The sequence below is a fragment of the Pezoporus occidentalis genome, unplaced genomic scaffold, assembly GCF_034315485.1.
Source record: "Pezoporus occidentalis ecotype Australia unplaced genomic scaffold, CSIRO_AGI_Poc_V1 ctg65, whole genome shotgun sequence".
Taxonomy (NCBI): Eukaryota; Metazoa; Chordata; class Aves; order Psittaciformes; family Psittacidae; genus Pezoporus; species Pezoporus occidentalis.
In genome coordinates, this window is record NW_026915998.1 from 1,228,316 (window position 1) to 1,244,284 (window position 15,969).

Below are 15,969 nucleotides of genomic sequence, written 5' to 3' on the forward strand. Positions count from 1 at the left end.
AAAGCTCAGTCTTGTTTCCGTTTCCCCAGAACAAAGCGCAGACCCCACCACTGGAGGTGTGGGCACAAACGTTTGGGTGCCCAGGAATTTGGAGACCCACAAAAGCTCTGGGCAGTGGCAATAGCAAAGGGACAGAGTTATGTCCCTGCCCTGGAGCCAGGCTGACGCTTCCATGTTTCTTTCCTAGGACTACACCATCACCATGTACTTCCAGCAGAGCTGGCGAGACAAACGCCTGGCGTATAATGACCTTCCTCTCAATCTGACCCTGGACAACCGGGTGGCTGACCAGTTGTGGCTGCCTGACACCTATTTCCTGAATGACAAGAAGTCCTTTCTGCACGGGGTGACAGTGAAGAACCGCATGATTCGGCTGCATCCTGATGGGACTGTCCTGTATGGCCTGAGGTAAGTCTAAGGGGAATCTTTGTTGGCTGTGGTCAAGAATGACATCTCGTCTAAACTTCTCCCACTTCCAGAGATGCTCTGGTAAGGCAAGGACCCAAAAGACCACAAGATACTCGAGTGTTGCACAGTTTTAAGTATCTGTCCTTTCTGCAGGTTGGACATGGTTGTTTCCTTCAGGTCTCCAATGTCTCCTGTACTCTTATAGACAAATCTTGGAGATAGGAATAGTTTGCTCTGAGCATTTGAGGTCACTGTCATTCATGTTGCATAATGCTTCCATTTGAAACATTCATTTTCAGTTGCTTATGACTTTCTGTAAGTTTGGCCTATTGAGATGAGACTGTGTTACATTCATACTTAAAACTGAATTTCTGTAGCATTTGAGTTAAACCACTTTAGTCTTTTTTGAGCATGAGATAGGAGAAATGTTTTTATATAGTTAAAGAAAAATGTCTCTTTATCGGTGTAATTCTGAAGATCGGGGCTTGAAAGTTGATATCTAGTAGGGAAATGGTACTCAGTGATGAGGCTTTTTGTAGTGTTTGGAATGAATTAACGTAGGCAAGTCCACAGCCTTTGAAAGTGCTGTGCTTGTGTGCGATGGAGGTGGCAATGCTTGGCATTATCTGGATATGGGGAGATGCCAGGGTAGGTAAGAAAGTTAAATGGAGGAGACAGAGGGCTAAAAGGGGAGCTTGCACCTATAGGTAAGAGCACTGGGTTTGGATGCTGTAGCTGAAATCTAGGCAATGCTTTTCTCAGCCCTGTATTTGTCTGTTTTGAGCATTTCTCCTTTCTGTTTTGTGGTGGTTTTTTTTTCCTTTTTGACTACCAGAATTCACAGCTAGCTTTTTAGACCTGTCTCCACATTCACAAATGATAGCGATAGCTCTGGGCTCACATCCCAGTGCAGCAAAGGGGGAGGAAAGACCTTTCTCCTTCAAAGAGAGGGTACACCCACCCTTCCCATTTACAGTATCAGCTCCTCTGCTGCTTCGTGTTTTGTGGCAAAGTCTGACTTGTTATGATTTTTTTCCTCTCTTTAAGTAGCAGGGATGTTTCGGGGAGGGTAGGAATGGGTGTAGGCATAGCAAAGTAGGAGGCTGCTCAGGGCATCATCCTGCCAGGGCAGCGAGGTGACTGCGCCCTGTGCTTTCCCTATGGCAGAGCCCTGGGAAGCCAAAGAGCAGCAGTCACTGCTGGTGCTGAGGGACAGGCTGCAATATGTGGGGTGATGTATGTACTATTTTTTTCCCTTCTAATCAGTGGATGCCTCTTGCTCCAGCCCCACAGACAGCAAAAGGTGCAACAAGCCTCACTTGCTGACTCTGTCCCAGTTCTGCCTCTCCCCTTCTGGGACAGGTACATCCATCTCTTTGCCTTGGGCCAGGTACATTGCTCAGCTGATACTACCATGGAACCCTGAGCCAGCTTTACTGACCCACCAGCAGCCTTCCCACAGCTAACTGCCCCAAATTCCCTCACTGTGTTAAAACAAGAGACAAAGCTAAGCAAGAAGATGCTGCCAGCTGGGGTAGGTAAGACCATAAATTCAGCCTGTTGGGAAGGAGGATGTAAAGAATGCTGTTAAACTCGGGCTTCTCTCTGCTGCTGAGCCAGCCCACCTGAGTGCAAAGCTGCCTCCCCCATGCTGGTGGGAAATCTTTGCACACACCTGCCCAGCAAAAGAAGAAGAAATGCCAGTGTATTTTTATCAGCTGCCATTTAGTCAGCTCCGATAATGAACACTATGAGCCCTGCAGCACAGGTAGCAGGCAATGGAAGTCCTTGGAGGGTTTGCTCTTGGGCTGGGACACTATGCAAGTCCCTTCCCTTCCCATGGGGCCCAGAAGTGTGAGGAACAGAGCTCAGCTCTCCCTCATGACCTGTGTTAACGGGTCAGATGAGGAAAACTGCATCCAGGCCAAAAGAAAGAGCATGACAGCTGTTTGCCCCTGTTATTTCCAGGGCCATTGTAAGGGCTGCCTGTGTTGTTTTAACTTTTGGCTGGTTTTCCTGGAAGCTGCTCTCTTGCCCCTGGAGAAAACAGCAATTGCAAAGACAAAGCACTGAGCAACTGCAGCTCCTCTTCCTCAGCTGTACTTCAGGTTGGGGTGGCTGGATTTAACTGTTCTGAAAGCACTGAGGTTTGGGGGGGGGGGGGGGTTGCTGGTGCAAGCCAGGTGCCCTGAATGCTTGAAGTCCCTCTTAGCTTTATTCATAGTGGTATCAACAATGATTTCTCTAGGGCTGCTTTCTGTACTGATTCGTGCATCTGTGACTTCGCTGACAACAGAAATATTAGGTCCAGTTTTGCAGGTGCAAATAACTGCGATCCTATTCAAAAATACAGCCACATGCATGGCAGGTGTGAGCAAGTATGAAAGTAGTCATTAAATATTCACCTTTCCCTTAATCTTTGCAAAAAGACACCCACGCTTGTCTTGCAAACAGGAATAAAAGTGCAGGTCCTTCCTGTATTTTGAAGCCTATTCTTGTCTTTTCCTGCGTTTTTCAGGAGGATTCATAAAATGGAGTTGCTCTGATGGAAGAAGGCCAAAGGGGGCAATTTCTGTTCCTTTTCCTTTGTTCGCCTGTTTGTTTTTCTCTGAAGGAGATAGCACAGCCCTGCTCCTTCTCCTGATATCTTCTTGCCAGTCACTTCCCCCTCCTTTGAGCTGATCCTGTAGCAAAGTGACTCAATCGTGCTATTTGTGGTACAACAGTCATTTTTCTTTCCAGCAGCCTCTGATGTCAGAGACCAGCGAGAATGACACCCTGGCAGGCCCCTGCCTTCACCAAGTGTTCAGGATCAGGCTCAAGCTCTGGATCAGACCCCAAGGTCCAAGTTAGCTCTCACGGGAGTCAATGGGTATTTTGCTTCTGACTTTAGCGACAATGAGATCAGGCTTCAGATAACTTGTTTGCATGAGTAAATAAAGCCCTTTATTCCTCTACTCCGCTCCATTGTGAAAGCTGTGTGTCAGGAAAGCATACGCTTGTTTTTGGTAGAATTAGCAAATTAATGGATGAAGGCAGTGCAGCAGATGTAATATAGCTACATCTTAGGAAAGCGTGCAATACAAGAGCTTACTCCAGAATTAATTCCCACTGGGATTGGATTAAAAGCTGGTTGCCAGGTCTTCAACAAAAGGAATGCATAAACAGCAGTGAGCTGTGCTGGGGTGGTGATGCTGGGCTGCTGCGGGGCTGCAGTCAGGACTGGAGTTCCCTACCGCTTTCCCCAATGAGTTAGCAGATGGCATACATCCCAAAAGCCCAAACAGGGGCCTGGAGCCCAGATCCAGCCCAAAGGGCATTCCTGCCTCTGCAAACACCAAGAGGGATGGGATGATGCAGACTGGCAGAGGTGATAGAGGTTTTAAGGTGGCATGAGCTCACCTGGCCCCCAAACACCTTGCAGGAGTTAGAAGTGTCTGTGAAGCATAGGAGGAGAGCTGGTCAGGTGTGGCATACAGCAGGAAAGTGTTAAAATGATGTGAAAAGTCTGCAGCGTGAAGGGAGGCTTACAGGAGCTACCCACAAAGACAAATCAATCAGCTATGGGTGGTGGAGGGAGGTGGATGAAATAATGAAGAAGAGCTGGGTAGCATTGGCTGAATTCCATGTATCTTTCCTCCAATGTTTTTTTTTGCCAGAAATTGCATTGGTTTCATCAAATTTAAAAAAAAAAATAAATATTAGGGTGAAATTTTTCTTTTAAGAAAAAGCATTTCAGAGACTGCTGATGCTTCACTCCTAATTTTATGTAGAGAATTTTTCACCTCTGTCAATATTTTCCTTGCTATTTCAAACTGCTTTACTACCATAAGCAACATCTGAGTAACACAGAGGCTTTCTCTGGCCCTCCAGAGACTGGTCCACTCCTGCCACAGTATTCAATAAGCTTTACATACAAGCTATGCATCCCAATCTGAGACTTTCATTTCCTTTTCTAGACCGTGTAGCATCCATTTGGTAGTGAAAGAAGCTGACACTTATCAAATGCTGATGTCATCAGTATTTTGCTATAGAGCTAAAAATAGAAACAACTGTAACAATGCTGAAATTCTCATGCAGAAATTTGAAATCATATTTGAAACCAGCTTTAGAAGATGCTTCAGGGAAATCTTGGGGCTATTTGGTTTCATACTGAAATGATGAAGGGATAAAACCAGATTCCAGCAAAACAGGTGCTTTGAGGAACCCAGACTGCATCCCTGAGCTCACAGGGGGAGTGGGATGCTGGGAAGCAGGCACAAAGCTGGGTGGACAGCAAGCGAGATGCAATGCCTGGCTGGCGAGGAGCCCAGGCAATGTAAACTGAGCAACTGAAAATCTGCAGAGGAATTTGATGACGGAGACTAAATCTTGTGCAGGGAGAATGAGGGATCTCCTCCTGCGAAGGTGGTGGTGGGGAGCATGTGCATGTGTTGTGATATTTTAGTTCCTGTCCATGATTGTCACTGCAGTGAGGTGTGTTGTAGAGATGAGGCAGTTCGGATGCATACAAAGGTGCAGAAGCGTATCAGGGCTCTGAGCCCAGTGCATGCTGTCTTAGGGAAGCAGACCCCAGCTGTCCTCGTAAGTGTAAATACCTGTTCAGTACTTAAAGGGGAGAGAACCTGGCATCCTTCAAATAGCTCAAAACTTGCTGTTTCAGACTGAGGGAAGCTGGGTGTATCTGCTTCATTTCTGCTTTTCATGGGGTACATTCCCATCAGTCAGTTGCTCCCCACAAGGTAGTGGCTCCCAGGGGACATCAGCCCTCACATTGCAGCAAGGGCCAGACCTTGTGCCCCATGGCTGGTGCTCTGCTGGAGCTCATCTCAGAGACTTCTTCACATGTCCCATCTCCAACCTGCCTGACCTGGTCATGACCCAGCCCTGTCTGTATTGTATTCCCTAGGACCCAGTCCAGGATTATTGGTTTCTCCAGCTGATAGAAAGGTTTCTCCTGCTCCTGTCTCACTTGACACCTGCAGTTTGCAAGCATGTCCTTGTTCTTTCCATAGGTGTTACTTGATTTTCTGCAGAGAAGGTGGCCTGATGGGTTAAGACTGAGGAGTTTTTCATGTGCTGAAGCCACTTGGCAATTTTAATTTCCCCAGAAAATAGACCAGAAGGGAAGAAATTGGCTATTTTTGCTTCTTTTCCCTCCCTGAGAGAGGTTTCTCTGGAAATGTGAGAGATGATTCAGGCTCTACCCTCTCTCCAGTAGCTCTGCCTGCTCCCTCTGCAGGTTAGGCAAAGACAATAGAAATCTCTCCTTTGGCAGCCTGGGTGAGAAGAGTCTGGCTTGTGTACATCCAGCCAGCCGCTTGGAACTGGTCCTGCAGCCTTACCTGGCTCCCATCACATTGCTCTGCTTTGGGCCAGCTCCCACAAAGATACGGGGGTCAGAGAAGTCTTCATTAGGTGGCTGAGAAGGGAATATTTAAATGGGAACTCACCTCTTCAGCTGAGGTTAAGGGCAGATCCCCTTCTATATTTTTCATTCCCAGGGCTGGAATGGGGAACTTAGCTGGAAATACTGGAAGGAAGCTGAGGAATATTTCAGAAACTGCGTAAGAAATTGGAGCTCACTGAAACAGGATAAAGCAGCAAGCCAGAGCTGCTTATCCATCCTTAGTGGTGTAAGAACAGAGGTAAACATCATCAGGGCCTGGCTGGAATTGCTGCCTGTGCTACATCTCCTATAAGTCTGACTTGTTTGTTAGGAGAAATTGAGGTCAAGGAGTATCCACAAACAGCTAATTCCCACTGTCTCCTCACAAATCACCTGGGTGCTCAAAACTGCTGGCTCGCCCTGGCAGCATCTCTTTAGTCTTCCTCCTTATCCTATCCCAGCCATCAGTCTAAACCCATCCTTGGGCCTTGTCAATTCTTCACCAAATCCCACAGATTTATGTTGTGAGTTACTGTTTTATTAATTCAACTTCATCCCAGCCTGATGCTGTTGAAGGAAGAGACCTCCTGCTCTGTGAAGTGCAGGCCACTCTTGCCTGAAACAACTGTAACAAACAAATCTCTCTTAAAACATATTCCACTTGGGTCCCTCTTGTTCCCCAGTCCAGTTGACAATTTGCCAGATGCACAGCACATCTGGAATAGAATAAAGAGGTAGAAAAGCAAAACCTTGCAGCCGAGGCAACTTTGCAGGCCTGAAAAATGGGTGATTTAAATGACTGATACCCTAGTTTAGAAGAGGTTTTTTTTCCTTGCCCATCTGAGTGCAGCACACACTGTTATTTGTCAAAGGATGCCTATGCAAGCACAGATGCTTTTGGAAACAGAGTGACCTTAGCAGGATTGTGCCAAGGCTTATGGAGTCAGTTTTAGGCAAGCAGACACAAGGGGAAAATATTCTGTATCCTTGCCTTGCTCTTGGTTCTAACATGACCTCCAGGAGTCTGCAAAGATCAGGCAGTGTTAAAAGAACGGCAGAATTCACCACGGGTTTATAAATCCCTCCAGGCCCTTCAAAGTTTGTGTTTACTGCCAGGCAGAAGGTGACATTTGCTAGCATGTTTTTATGGCTGATTTGGAGAATGTACAGAGTAAAAATAATCAGTTTGTCTGGGTTTCTTTTTCTCCCTGGTCAGCAAAACAGCAATTTTTGCCTCTCTCTCTGCTCTTAGTCACCAGAATTCCCTTACAAGTCTAACTTCCCCCATGGGGTTAGCCTGCACAAGTCCTGCAAAACCCGAGCTGCTTCCATCCCTTCACCTTATTGTTACAAACTGTTGTGAGCTTTGGGAGTCTGTATCCCGGGGGGACAGGAGCATCTTCAGCTTCTTGGGAGATCTGAAATCCAAAAAGCTGCAACCAGCAACTTAAGAAAATGTTTATCTTTTGCTGTGGAAGTGTTTGTGTTAGTCCCTGTGCAATGACACTTAATCCATAACTGCAGGTAAGTGCTTGAACTGCTAGCTCTGTCTCTCCTTGAATTAGGAAAGCAATAGTGGGGATATTTCTGCTATACTCCTCCTATTCTCATCCATACAGAATTTTCGGCAGCATCCTTTTGAAGCCAAAGGTGTCAGGGAACGTTCCTGGGCACTGGACATCAGTGGCCCACATAGGCAATTTGTTTCCTGTTTTTGTCTGTGTCCACAAACAGTCTCTTGGGCATTTCCCAGTTGGAGCACCGCAGAGGCTGGTAACCATGCATAATGGGTATTTTGCATGCAGCCAGACGCTTCTTCTGGAGAGTAAGAATTTAAGTGTAGACAAAGGCTGTTCCTTATCAGTTGACACTGGCTCCAGAAACCAGCTGCAGGTGCGGTCAGTTCACTGGTACAGATGCAGTTATGGTGCAAACAGTACAGTTTATTTTGCAGGGATGAGCTTGAGGGAAATGGGAGGCCATTTGCTTTAGGAATTCCTCAAAGGTAATAGTCCTTCCCTCTCACCCACCCAGTCCTCTTCAAAGAGTCTGGACACACTGAGTTTGAAATCAGATTCTATCTGGGGGAAGTAATTTTTTGCTCCTTACACTTGTAGCTGGTGAATTTGGTTCTCCCAAGACACTGGAAATGATCTAGAGGATGAACGGGTGGCTGAAGGCCTATAGAGCTGAAGTTGTTAGAGAGAGATCTGACTCAGGCAGGAGCTGAAAGTGCAGTTACCTTGGAGGCAGCCAGCAACAGAATAAGGAGGAGGTGGAAATAAGACATTCAACCATGGCAGGTTTTAATGACAGTTTGGAGCTCTATGATGCTCAGTCTGTGTGAATTTATATAATCATTCTAAGTAAGACAGAAGAAGCCATTAATAAGTAAACAGTGATGTGGAGAGCCAGAGAGGGAATGAAATGGCTGGTGGTGTTCATGTCGGAGGATTGAAGTATCTGTGGAGAACAGAAGTATTTCTATTTGCAGGAAGTTGAGCATTCCCTTTTGAGCTGCAGCTGTGGTGGGACAGTCCTCTGCTGCTGCTGAGTTCAGCTGCAGAGCAGGCAGAGGGACAGCCGGGTGAGGTTCATTACCCTTTCTGTGCCAGCAAATGCTTTGTCAACAAAAGCTTTAAGTGGGCAGAGCTTTCCTCATAGTAGCAAATAGAGATCTAGCACTTAGAGAGCTTCATGGCTGCTTTTCTAGAGGTGGTTTGTCTCAACCTCTCCTGGGATTGAAGATACTCTCCAGAGCATCTTTGTTTGGATCCACTGTGTGCTGGCAGAGAAGAGGGATCTCCATCAGCTCACAGTCTGGCAGAGCTGCTTGACATCTCATGAATACATATTCCTTTTTTGCCCCCCCAGTTTCTCCACAGGCCTGTGTCCCCCAGATAAACTGTGTCCACCTGCCAGTTGTGCAGCAAAGTAGCAGAGCAGTGAGGACTTGGCTGCTTAATAGTATGACTGCCTACGGACCTAGGAGAAAGGATGAGGGCAAGAGCATGAATGTCTTTCTTGGGGAAGGAGGTGTAAAGGTTGTGACATGTGAGGGGGCTGCACTGGAGGTCTATGAGGTGCGCAGAGATTGTGGGAGGAAGAGGGAGGTGGAGGTGGTGGCTGGGCGCAGAGGCTGGAGGGAGCAGGGCCCCTTCATTGTGCGCATCGTGCGCATCATCTCGGATGCAGTGTCTGTGTGAATCGCCGTCAAAGCAGAGGAGATTTCACACCACACAAATTTCTGAGTTTGAAAAGGGAGGGAGGTGGGTAGAGGAGCTGGAGAGGAGGAGGGGGAGGGAGAAGATGCAGCCTGGCTGGGCGCCAGCGCCTCTTGCTAACGCCACGGGGAAGGTGGCATCCTTCCCTGGCATTCCCTCCGGCCCCCGCGCTCCCTGCTTCCTTTCACTTTGGTTGTGTCTTCTGGAGGCAGCGTGCTCTGTCTAGAGCTGTTTACAGAGTGATGCTTTGTTCTCTGTCTCCTCATCTCCTTTCTCACAGAGTGAGTATCCACTCCTCCTCTGCTTTCTGTCTTTTAACCTCTCCTTCTTCTTCAGTTCTCCTCCCCCAGGCTGTTTTACCCCTTGCTTCCACATATCCCTCTCCTGTATTCTCTTACCCTGGTGGCCTCCTGTCCCTCACTATCTGCTCTACTGTCGCTCATTTCCACTCCTGCCTCCTCCATCAGTGCTCATGCCATCATCGCTCTTTGATCCTCTCCTCATTTTTCTCCCTCTTACTTCCCTTCCACTTTTACTGCCTGTTAACCCTGCTGAGACACGCAGGAGCTCCCTAGTGTAAATCCCCACCATCCAGCTCTCCATCCAGTTTTCTCCATGCTGTCTTCTATGTGCCAAGCAAACACATCTCCCAACAGCTCAAAGTGTAACAAGGTAATACACTTATACCCATCAAAGCATGAGGCAGAGGTTGGTCCTGTGGCCCCACAAGGTCACTGAGGAGCCTGAGTTTTGCTTCCATTGCCCTCTGGCTGTGAGAAATGTGTGGAACCCCTCATCCCTTTGAGTCCCACCTGCCCATAGTCACAGCCACCAAAGGAGCTAGAGAAATCTCTTGACCTAAGTGCAAGTGAATGTTGGGTCAGTCACAAGGGCCATAGGTGGACCTTTCACCAACAGTGGCAGGTGCTGTGCTGTGGGTCACTCGGGGACCACAAGCAGGGTACAGCAAAGGGAAGCTGGTGTCCAGGATGCTTTTTGACATCTGAAGTCTGAAGAATTAAACACCCCCTTCCTCTCTGGGATGCCGCTAGCTTTATCCCAAGTACAGCTGGTTCATCAGAGTTTAGGAATCCCACAGGCAGGACCTGAGCTGAGCCTGGTGCCCCAGGCCACCTACCCCTCACATCTTGTCATGTTGCAGGAGTCCCACATCCATGTGGTCCTGTGGTGCTGGCATTCCTGGGCTTGCCAGGCACACCTCACTGTGGGTACTGCTCCACAGCTGAACTGCTCCAGACGGGTGTTTCCTGGTGTGTGGCTCTGCAACTTCTACTCTGAAAACAGAGCAAATCCTTCAAACTACATGGTCCCAGGTCTCACCTGCCTAAGGAGCACTATAAGGGCAGATTACCTGCAGGTAACTGAGGTATCTCTGGAGGATGCTGAACTATACAGTGCAGATATGCCTGCCCTTTAATGGGAAAAAAAAAGAGAAATTGTGTGCCTTTTGAGCACAGATGCTTTCTTAGTCTTGTTTTTCTCCCTTTTGTCCTACCTGTGCTGAGATTCTCTTCTTTTTGAACCAGCAGGGCTAAATTCTGCCCTGATGTAAATCTCTGCTGAGATAAATTGGTGTGATCTTGCAAAAATCATTGGAGTAGCTCTGGATTTATGCTGGCTGCTACTGTGAGCAGGATTTGGCGCATGGAGTGTGGTAGCCATAGCTCACTGTGTCGTGCTCTGCATTTCCAACCAGCACTGCAGGTGATAAGCAAATCCTGGCAAGAGGGTCCCTCTCAAACCAGAAAAGGCTTCCTTTGGATGTCCTTTGTGGGGCCAAGTTAACCAGCCAGGCTGCAGTTTTGGGGTGGACACTGTGGAAAGGTTTTAGCCAGCAGGGTTGCACAAATGGAGTGGAAAAATGTCATTTTTGCATCTTGCACTTTGCGGAAAACAGGAAAATGCGTTTGTAACTGCTATTTCCCATGGGTGCAGTACTATATATATATATATATAGTATATGCCTTGTGCAGCAAAGGGGGATGAGTCATGCCCGTGGATGACTCTTTGGTCTCGGTGCCTGGCCAGGACAGACTCTACACCTGCCACTTTGGGCAAGGTGCAGCTTCCCCCCAGGGATGCTTCAGGTCTGTGTCTCCACTGTGCTCTCCTGTGCCCACCTACCCTGCCCATGAGGATGAGGGTGGGAGAGGTATTGTGTTTCCAGCAGCCTTCCTAGGGGTGCCAAGCTGGGAGGCTGTAATACCGATGCATGCAATCCCAAAGCCATGGTGATAATATTTAAGAGCTTCATGTCCCGTTATCCTTCTCCCCCTCCGAGATTTCTCCTCCACCCCAACCGCATTACAGATAGAAGGGTTAAGAGCTCACTTGGGCCCCCTGCCCGGAGAGAGGGCAGTTGCAGTGTTGTATCTAGACTCAGTGAGGATATATATAAATTCCCTCCGTCTCTTCGGGTCTATTTATAGCACAGCAGGCAGTGGCAAAGGCTCTCCTCAAGGCTTCATCTCCTACAAACAGACTTCACAGACAGCAGAGAGATAAATTTAGCACACGAGATTTCTTAAAGAGCCAGCAGCTCTGCGGGGCTGCTCGCCTGCCCTGTGCAGCCCCTGCCCTGGTATCCATGGGATGATGCTGCCCCACTGGGGGTGCTTGTCCCCCCTCCTTTTTACCCCACCCTTTCCAATTTTCTGTCCAGCTTCATCCATTCTCTCCCTCTTCCTGGTCTCTTTTTTCTGCCATTGGTGTTTTTTTTTCTCTTTTTTTCTCCCCTTTTTTGCTGGTTCGCCATCTCATCCTCTCCGCTTTCTTGCTTTTCCTTTTTTCCCCCTCCCTTTTCTCTCTCCCAAGCCACAGGGCTCAGAAGATAAAGCTTTCTTGTTAACAGTTCACTGGTTATGCCTACATAGTAAAAAAATGTGTAGCTTGATTAATGCCTTCCAGATGGTTAATTGAAAAAAAAGGAGGGGGGGAATGCACCAATCTCTCCCCCATCTTCAGTACTCTGCGCACATACTTCGCACAGGAAGAAAACTGCATTAAGGAGTAAGGGCAGTAATATATTTGAGAAACAGGGGCAGTCTGTTAACGTTGCCAAGCTGGTGAGTTAGATGTGGATTTGCTCTGTCCCTGCTTCATGTCCTCTTCCTGCACTTGTGGGGTCTGGGCTTTTGGATTTGGCAGTGCCAAAGTGGGTGTGATGGAGAGGGCATGGGTGGAGGGGAGAAGGCTGTAGGTAGGTCATTGGGGCAAATCAGGAGGAAAGGTGATGTGGTCAGCTATTCTTCTCCATAGGTCACTGCTGGGTGATTTAATCAATACCTGTTTGGTTTTATGGGCATGTATTGGCAGTCTCCCTATTACAAACTGACATGCCTCTCTTATTCCCCGCTCTGCCTACTTCTGGTTTCTTTGTCTCTCTCAAGGGAGAGACAGAGGAGGAACACAAATCCCTCCCCACCCTGTTAATAGAGATACTGCCTTGCTGACGTGAGTCACGAAGGGTTTATGCCATACAGTTGAGGTTGAGCAGCATCCAGCCCCCCGCCCCGCACACCTCCCACCATGGATCTCCCTGGTTTCCAGGGAAACAGCAGCCCCAAATGCTGCCTGACTTTCACGTCTGCCTTTCATTTCTCCTTTTTCTCTTTTTCTTTTTTCTTTTTTCTTTTCTTTTCTTTTCTTTTTTTTTTTATTTTATATTTTTTAAGGAAAAACACAACTGATTTTTTCTTCTCCCTTCCCCTTTTAGGATCACGACCACAGCCGCTTGCATGATGGACCTGCGGAGGTACCCCCTGGACCAGCAGAACTGCACACTGGAGATCGAGAGCTGTGCGTATGCCTCATGCCCATCCTCTGCCACCTGGGGTACCTGATGCCACCCAGTCCAACCCACAGCATCCTGCTCCTGGGATGCCGCCCAAGTGTTTTATGGGCTACCCCTCCTGCAGCAGCACCAGGGTCCCTAATTCAAACTCCATCCTGAAGGGACCTTGTGTGTGAAATGCCCAGGACAACAGAGCTCTAACAGCAGGCTGGGCATTAAAATCACTTTCACCCTCAGAAGGGGGGTGGAAGCCTAACAAATCCCTGAGAGTCTACCCTCACTCATGGCTGGCCCTGCTCTGCTTGGGAAATGGGAACCAAGCCCTCCCGCACCTGGATCTTCCCTTGGCTCTTATGGAAAATATCTTCCAACCGTGCTGGTGGAGGAGGTCCGGCTCTCCCTCATAAACATGCACTGCAGTATCCCCACAGGAGCAGTCCAGAGCAGCAGATCTCACTGTAATGATGATGCAGTTTCAGCAGTGATTATCAGAGAATTGCTTTCTTCATAAAAGAGGTCCCACGGCATCCATAGCTGGAAGGTGCCGTGCCGCCTCCCAGCCCTGCCTGTGCCTGGGAGCCCCCTTCCTGCTCCCGCTCGCTCGGGTTGCTCGGGATGCACAGCACTTGGCGTGGCGGGTAATGGGATGTAAATTAGGTCCTGCTGGAGGCACTAATGACATGTCATTTCTGGCACTCCTTAGCATTTTGAGAATAGTTTACCGTACAACCAAGAAAACAGAAGGCAGAGAATTACCCACAGTTCCCCACGTTGTGATTTTGTTCTTAATGGGACATGTCAAGCCAATTTGTTAGTCAAAGCTATGTTTCCTTACGATATTTCTAAGATCCATGCTGAGATGAAGAGATTCAATAGTTTCCTTCCTCAGAGCTTTTGTCTTTTACACACTTGCACGTTCGGAATCTGCAGGGCTCCATTTTGTTTGCTTCCAAGTCCACACAGCTCTGGAATAACAGTCCTTTTATGCTGGCATACAAATATTATATATTAAAACCCCAAAACCCCAAACCCACCAAAATAGCCCTTTCATGATACAGAGGTGCTGGATTTGGAAAGCAGCAGCAGACAGCTGGGGTCTTCTTCTCCACTGTAGCTCAGGACACTTACCTGCAGGAGATGAGCCAGTGCTGGCACTGCTTGTTGATCCTATCCCTTCATCCCACAAATCGTCCTTACTCCATACCCCTGCCTAGCTGTGTGCCAGGATTCAACAAAAACCCTGATGAGGCAGGCTGCAAACAGGCTGTTAATCTGACATTTTAAGATGTCATATCAACACTTTATGATATTCCAGGTTGAAATGCCTTGTCTTTGTGCAAGTTCTTTTGCTTTTTAAAAGTAAAATGGAAATCTGGTTTTCTTTTTAAAGCTAGAAATCAAAGCAAAGCATTTATTTATAGACTGAGCAACCTTTCCCTTTCGAATCACTTTAAAAAATGGCTTCCTGAAAAACATGTTTGATTTCATATTGCGTAATGCCATAATAGAAAAAAAAGATACAGAAAAGGGTACCCCATACCAGCAGGTCATGGAATAAATGGAATAGAACTGGTTAACTGCGAGATAGCCTAAAATTAGTTACTGTAATTTGGCATTTTCATTGCAGATCAGGAAGCAAATTTGAAGTCACTGCTTTTAAATATGTGGATGATGAAGATGGCAGTCCACATGGCTTACTTGCTGCATCTATGAATACCTCTTGATCTGAATGCATCCAGAATTCATTTGGATGCAGCTAAATGCAAAGGTCTGTGCCTGGGTGCAGGAGCACAGGCCAGGCTGCCACTCTGAGGGACTTGTACCCCCATGGGTATTGACCTGGGGGAATGATAAAGGGATGGCACCCCAGAGCATCGCTGCTGGAGGGGCTATAGGAAGGCTCTTGTAAAGGGCTGGAGTGCGTCTTGGTTATATAAAGCAGGGAGCCATGAATCAGAGCAGGGCATCAATTAGCCTCTGAATACATTGCTGGTGATCTGGGGAAAGGGGCTCTGTCTACGTTTGGGTGTGAAAAGAAAGAAAGGAAGTTGAGAAATCAGAAGAGGTTGAGAAAAGATGCTGGAAAGTGGTTCAAGGGCTAGAGCAGATGGTTTGCAATGGGAAACCTCAATAGCTCAATCTGATTTGTTTACTGCAAAGGAGGTAGAGAGGTGACTTGTTTACAGGCTGGGCGCACCTCTGCAGAGGGGGAGTGCTGGGTGGAAAGGGCTTGGTAACCTCCTAGACAAATTCGGAACAACCACCAGAGTCTGAAAGTCTGAGCCAGATGAATTCAAATGTAAAATCGTACACAATGTTTTCGACTGAGAGTGTTTGATCTGCTGGAAGCAACCAGCTGGAGGAGTGGCTGTTTCTTGCTGCTTGCCACACTTGGTCTTGGTGCTCTGGGTGAGATGCTGCAGTTTCCCCTTCACAGATGATGCAAATACCAGGTCCTGTGCACAAAGCTGGGGTACTTGAGGCAGTGCAACACCCTGAGGTAGCCCAATGTCTGTGGCAGATGACATGATAACCTAGGGGTCCTAAATCTCTGTGGGCTCATAGGTGTGGGTGCTTTACCACTCACTGCCACGGGAGCAGGGTCATGACATGAGATGAGGAGGTGGAGCCCTGGCTTGGCTGTTTTACATCAGAAGCAGATCTGGCATGGCATTTGGAAGATCATTATTATTTCTTAGCACCCATGAATAAGCGCAGTAATGACTGAGAGCACAGGATGTGGGTTTGGAGGCTACACAGTCATCAAATAATTCAGTTTGGGAAGAGACCTCCGGGTGTCTCTAGTCCAGACCGCAGCTCAAAGCAGGGTCAGCTATGAGATCAGACCAGGTTTCTCATCTCTTTCTCCACTTCTTACACCACCCTCAAAGGTTCAGCTCTGATCTGTGATATCCCTTGGCTCTTAAGGCTGGGTAGAAGAATATCTCCTCCATGGTACATTCAACAACCCATCATTCCCCAGATCCCACTGGTGCTGGTTTTGGTGCCAGCTCTCTTGTGGCTGTTATCCTTGCTAAGTATCACCAGCCAACTGCCTCTCTGCTGCAAGGGCTTGTGGACAAGGCTGCCATGCTGCAGTGCAGGCTGTGAATTAAAGTGGTCTATGGGCATAG

General features: G+C 47.8%; 1 protein-coding gene across 2 annotated transcripts in view; it reads left to right on the forward strand.

The window, feature by feature from the left end:
- LOC134175020 (gamma-aminobutyric acid receptor subunit beta-4) overlaps window positions 1-15,969 on the forward strand; it is a 72,843-nt gene that overhangs the window by 46,923 nt on the left and 9,951 nt on the right. For both annotated transcript variants that reach the window (XM_062640432.1, XM_062640431.1), the window contains exons 4-5: window positions 188-408; window positions 12,758-12,840. In XM_062640432.1, coding sequence (XP_062496416.1) covers window positions 188-408; window positions 12,758-12,840 — 304 coding nt within the window. The remainder of the gene's footprint in view (window positions 1-187; window positions 409-12,757; window positions 12,841-15,969) is intronic.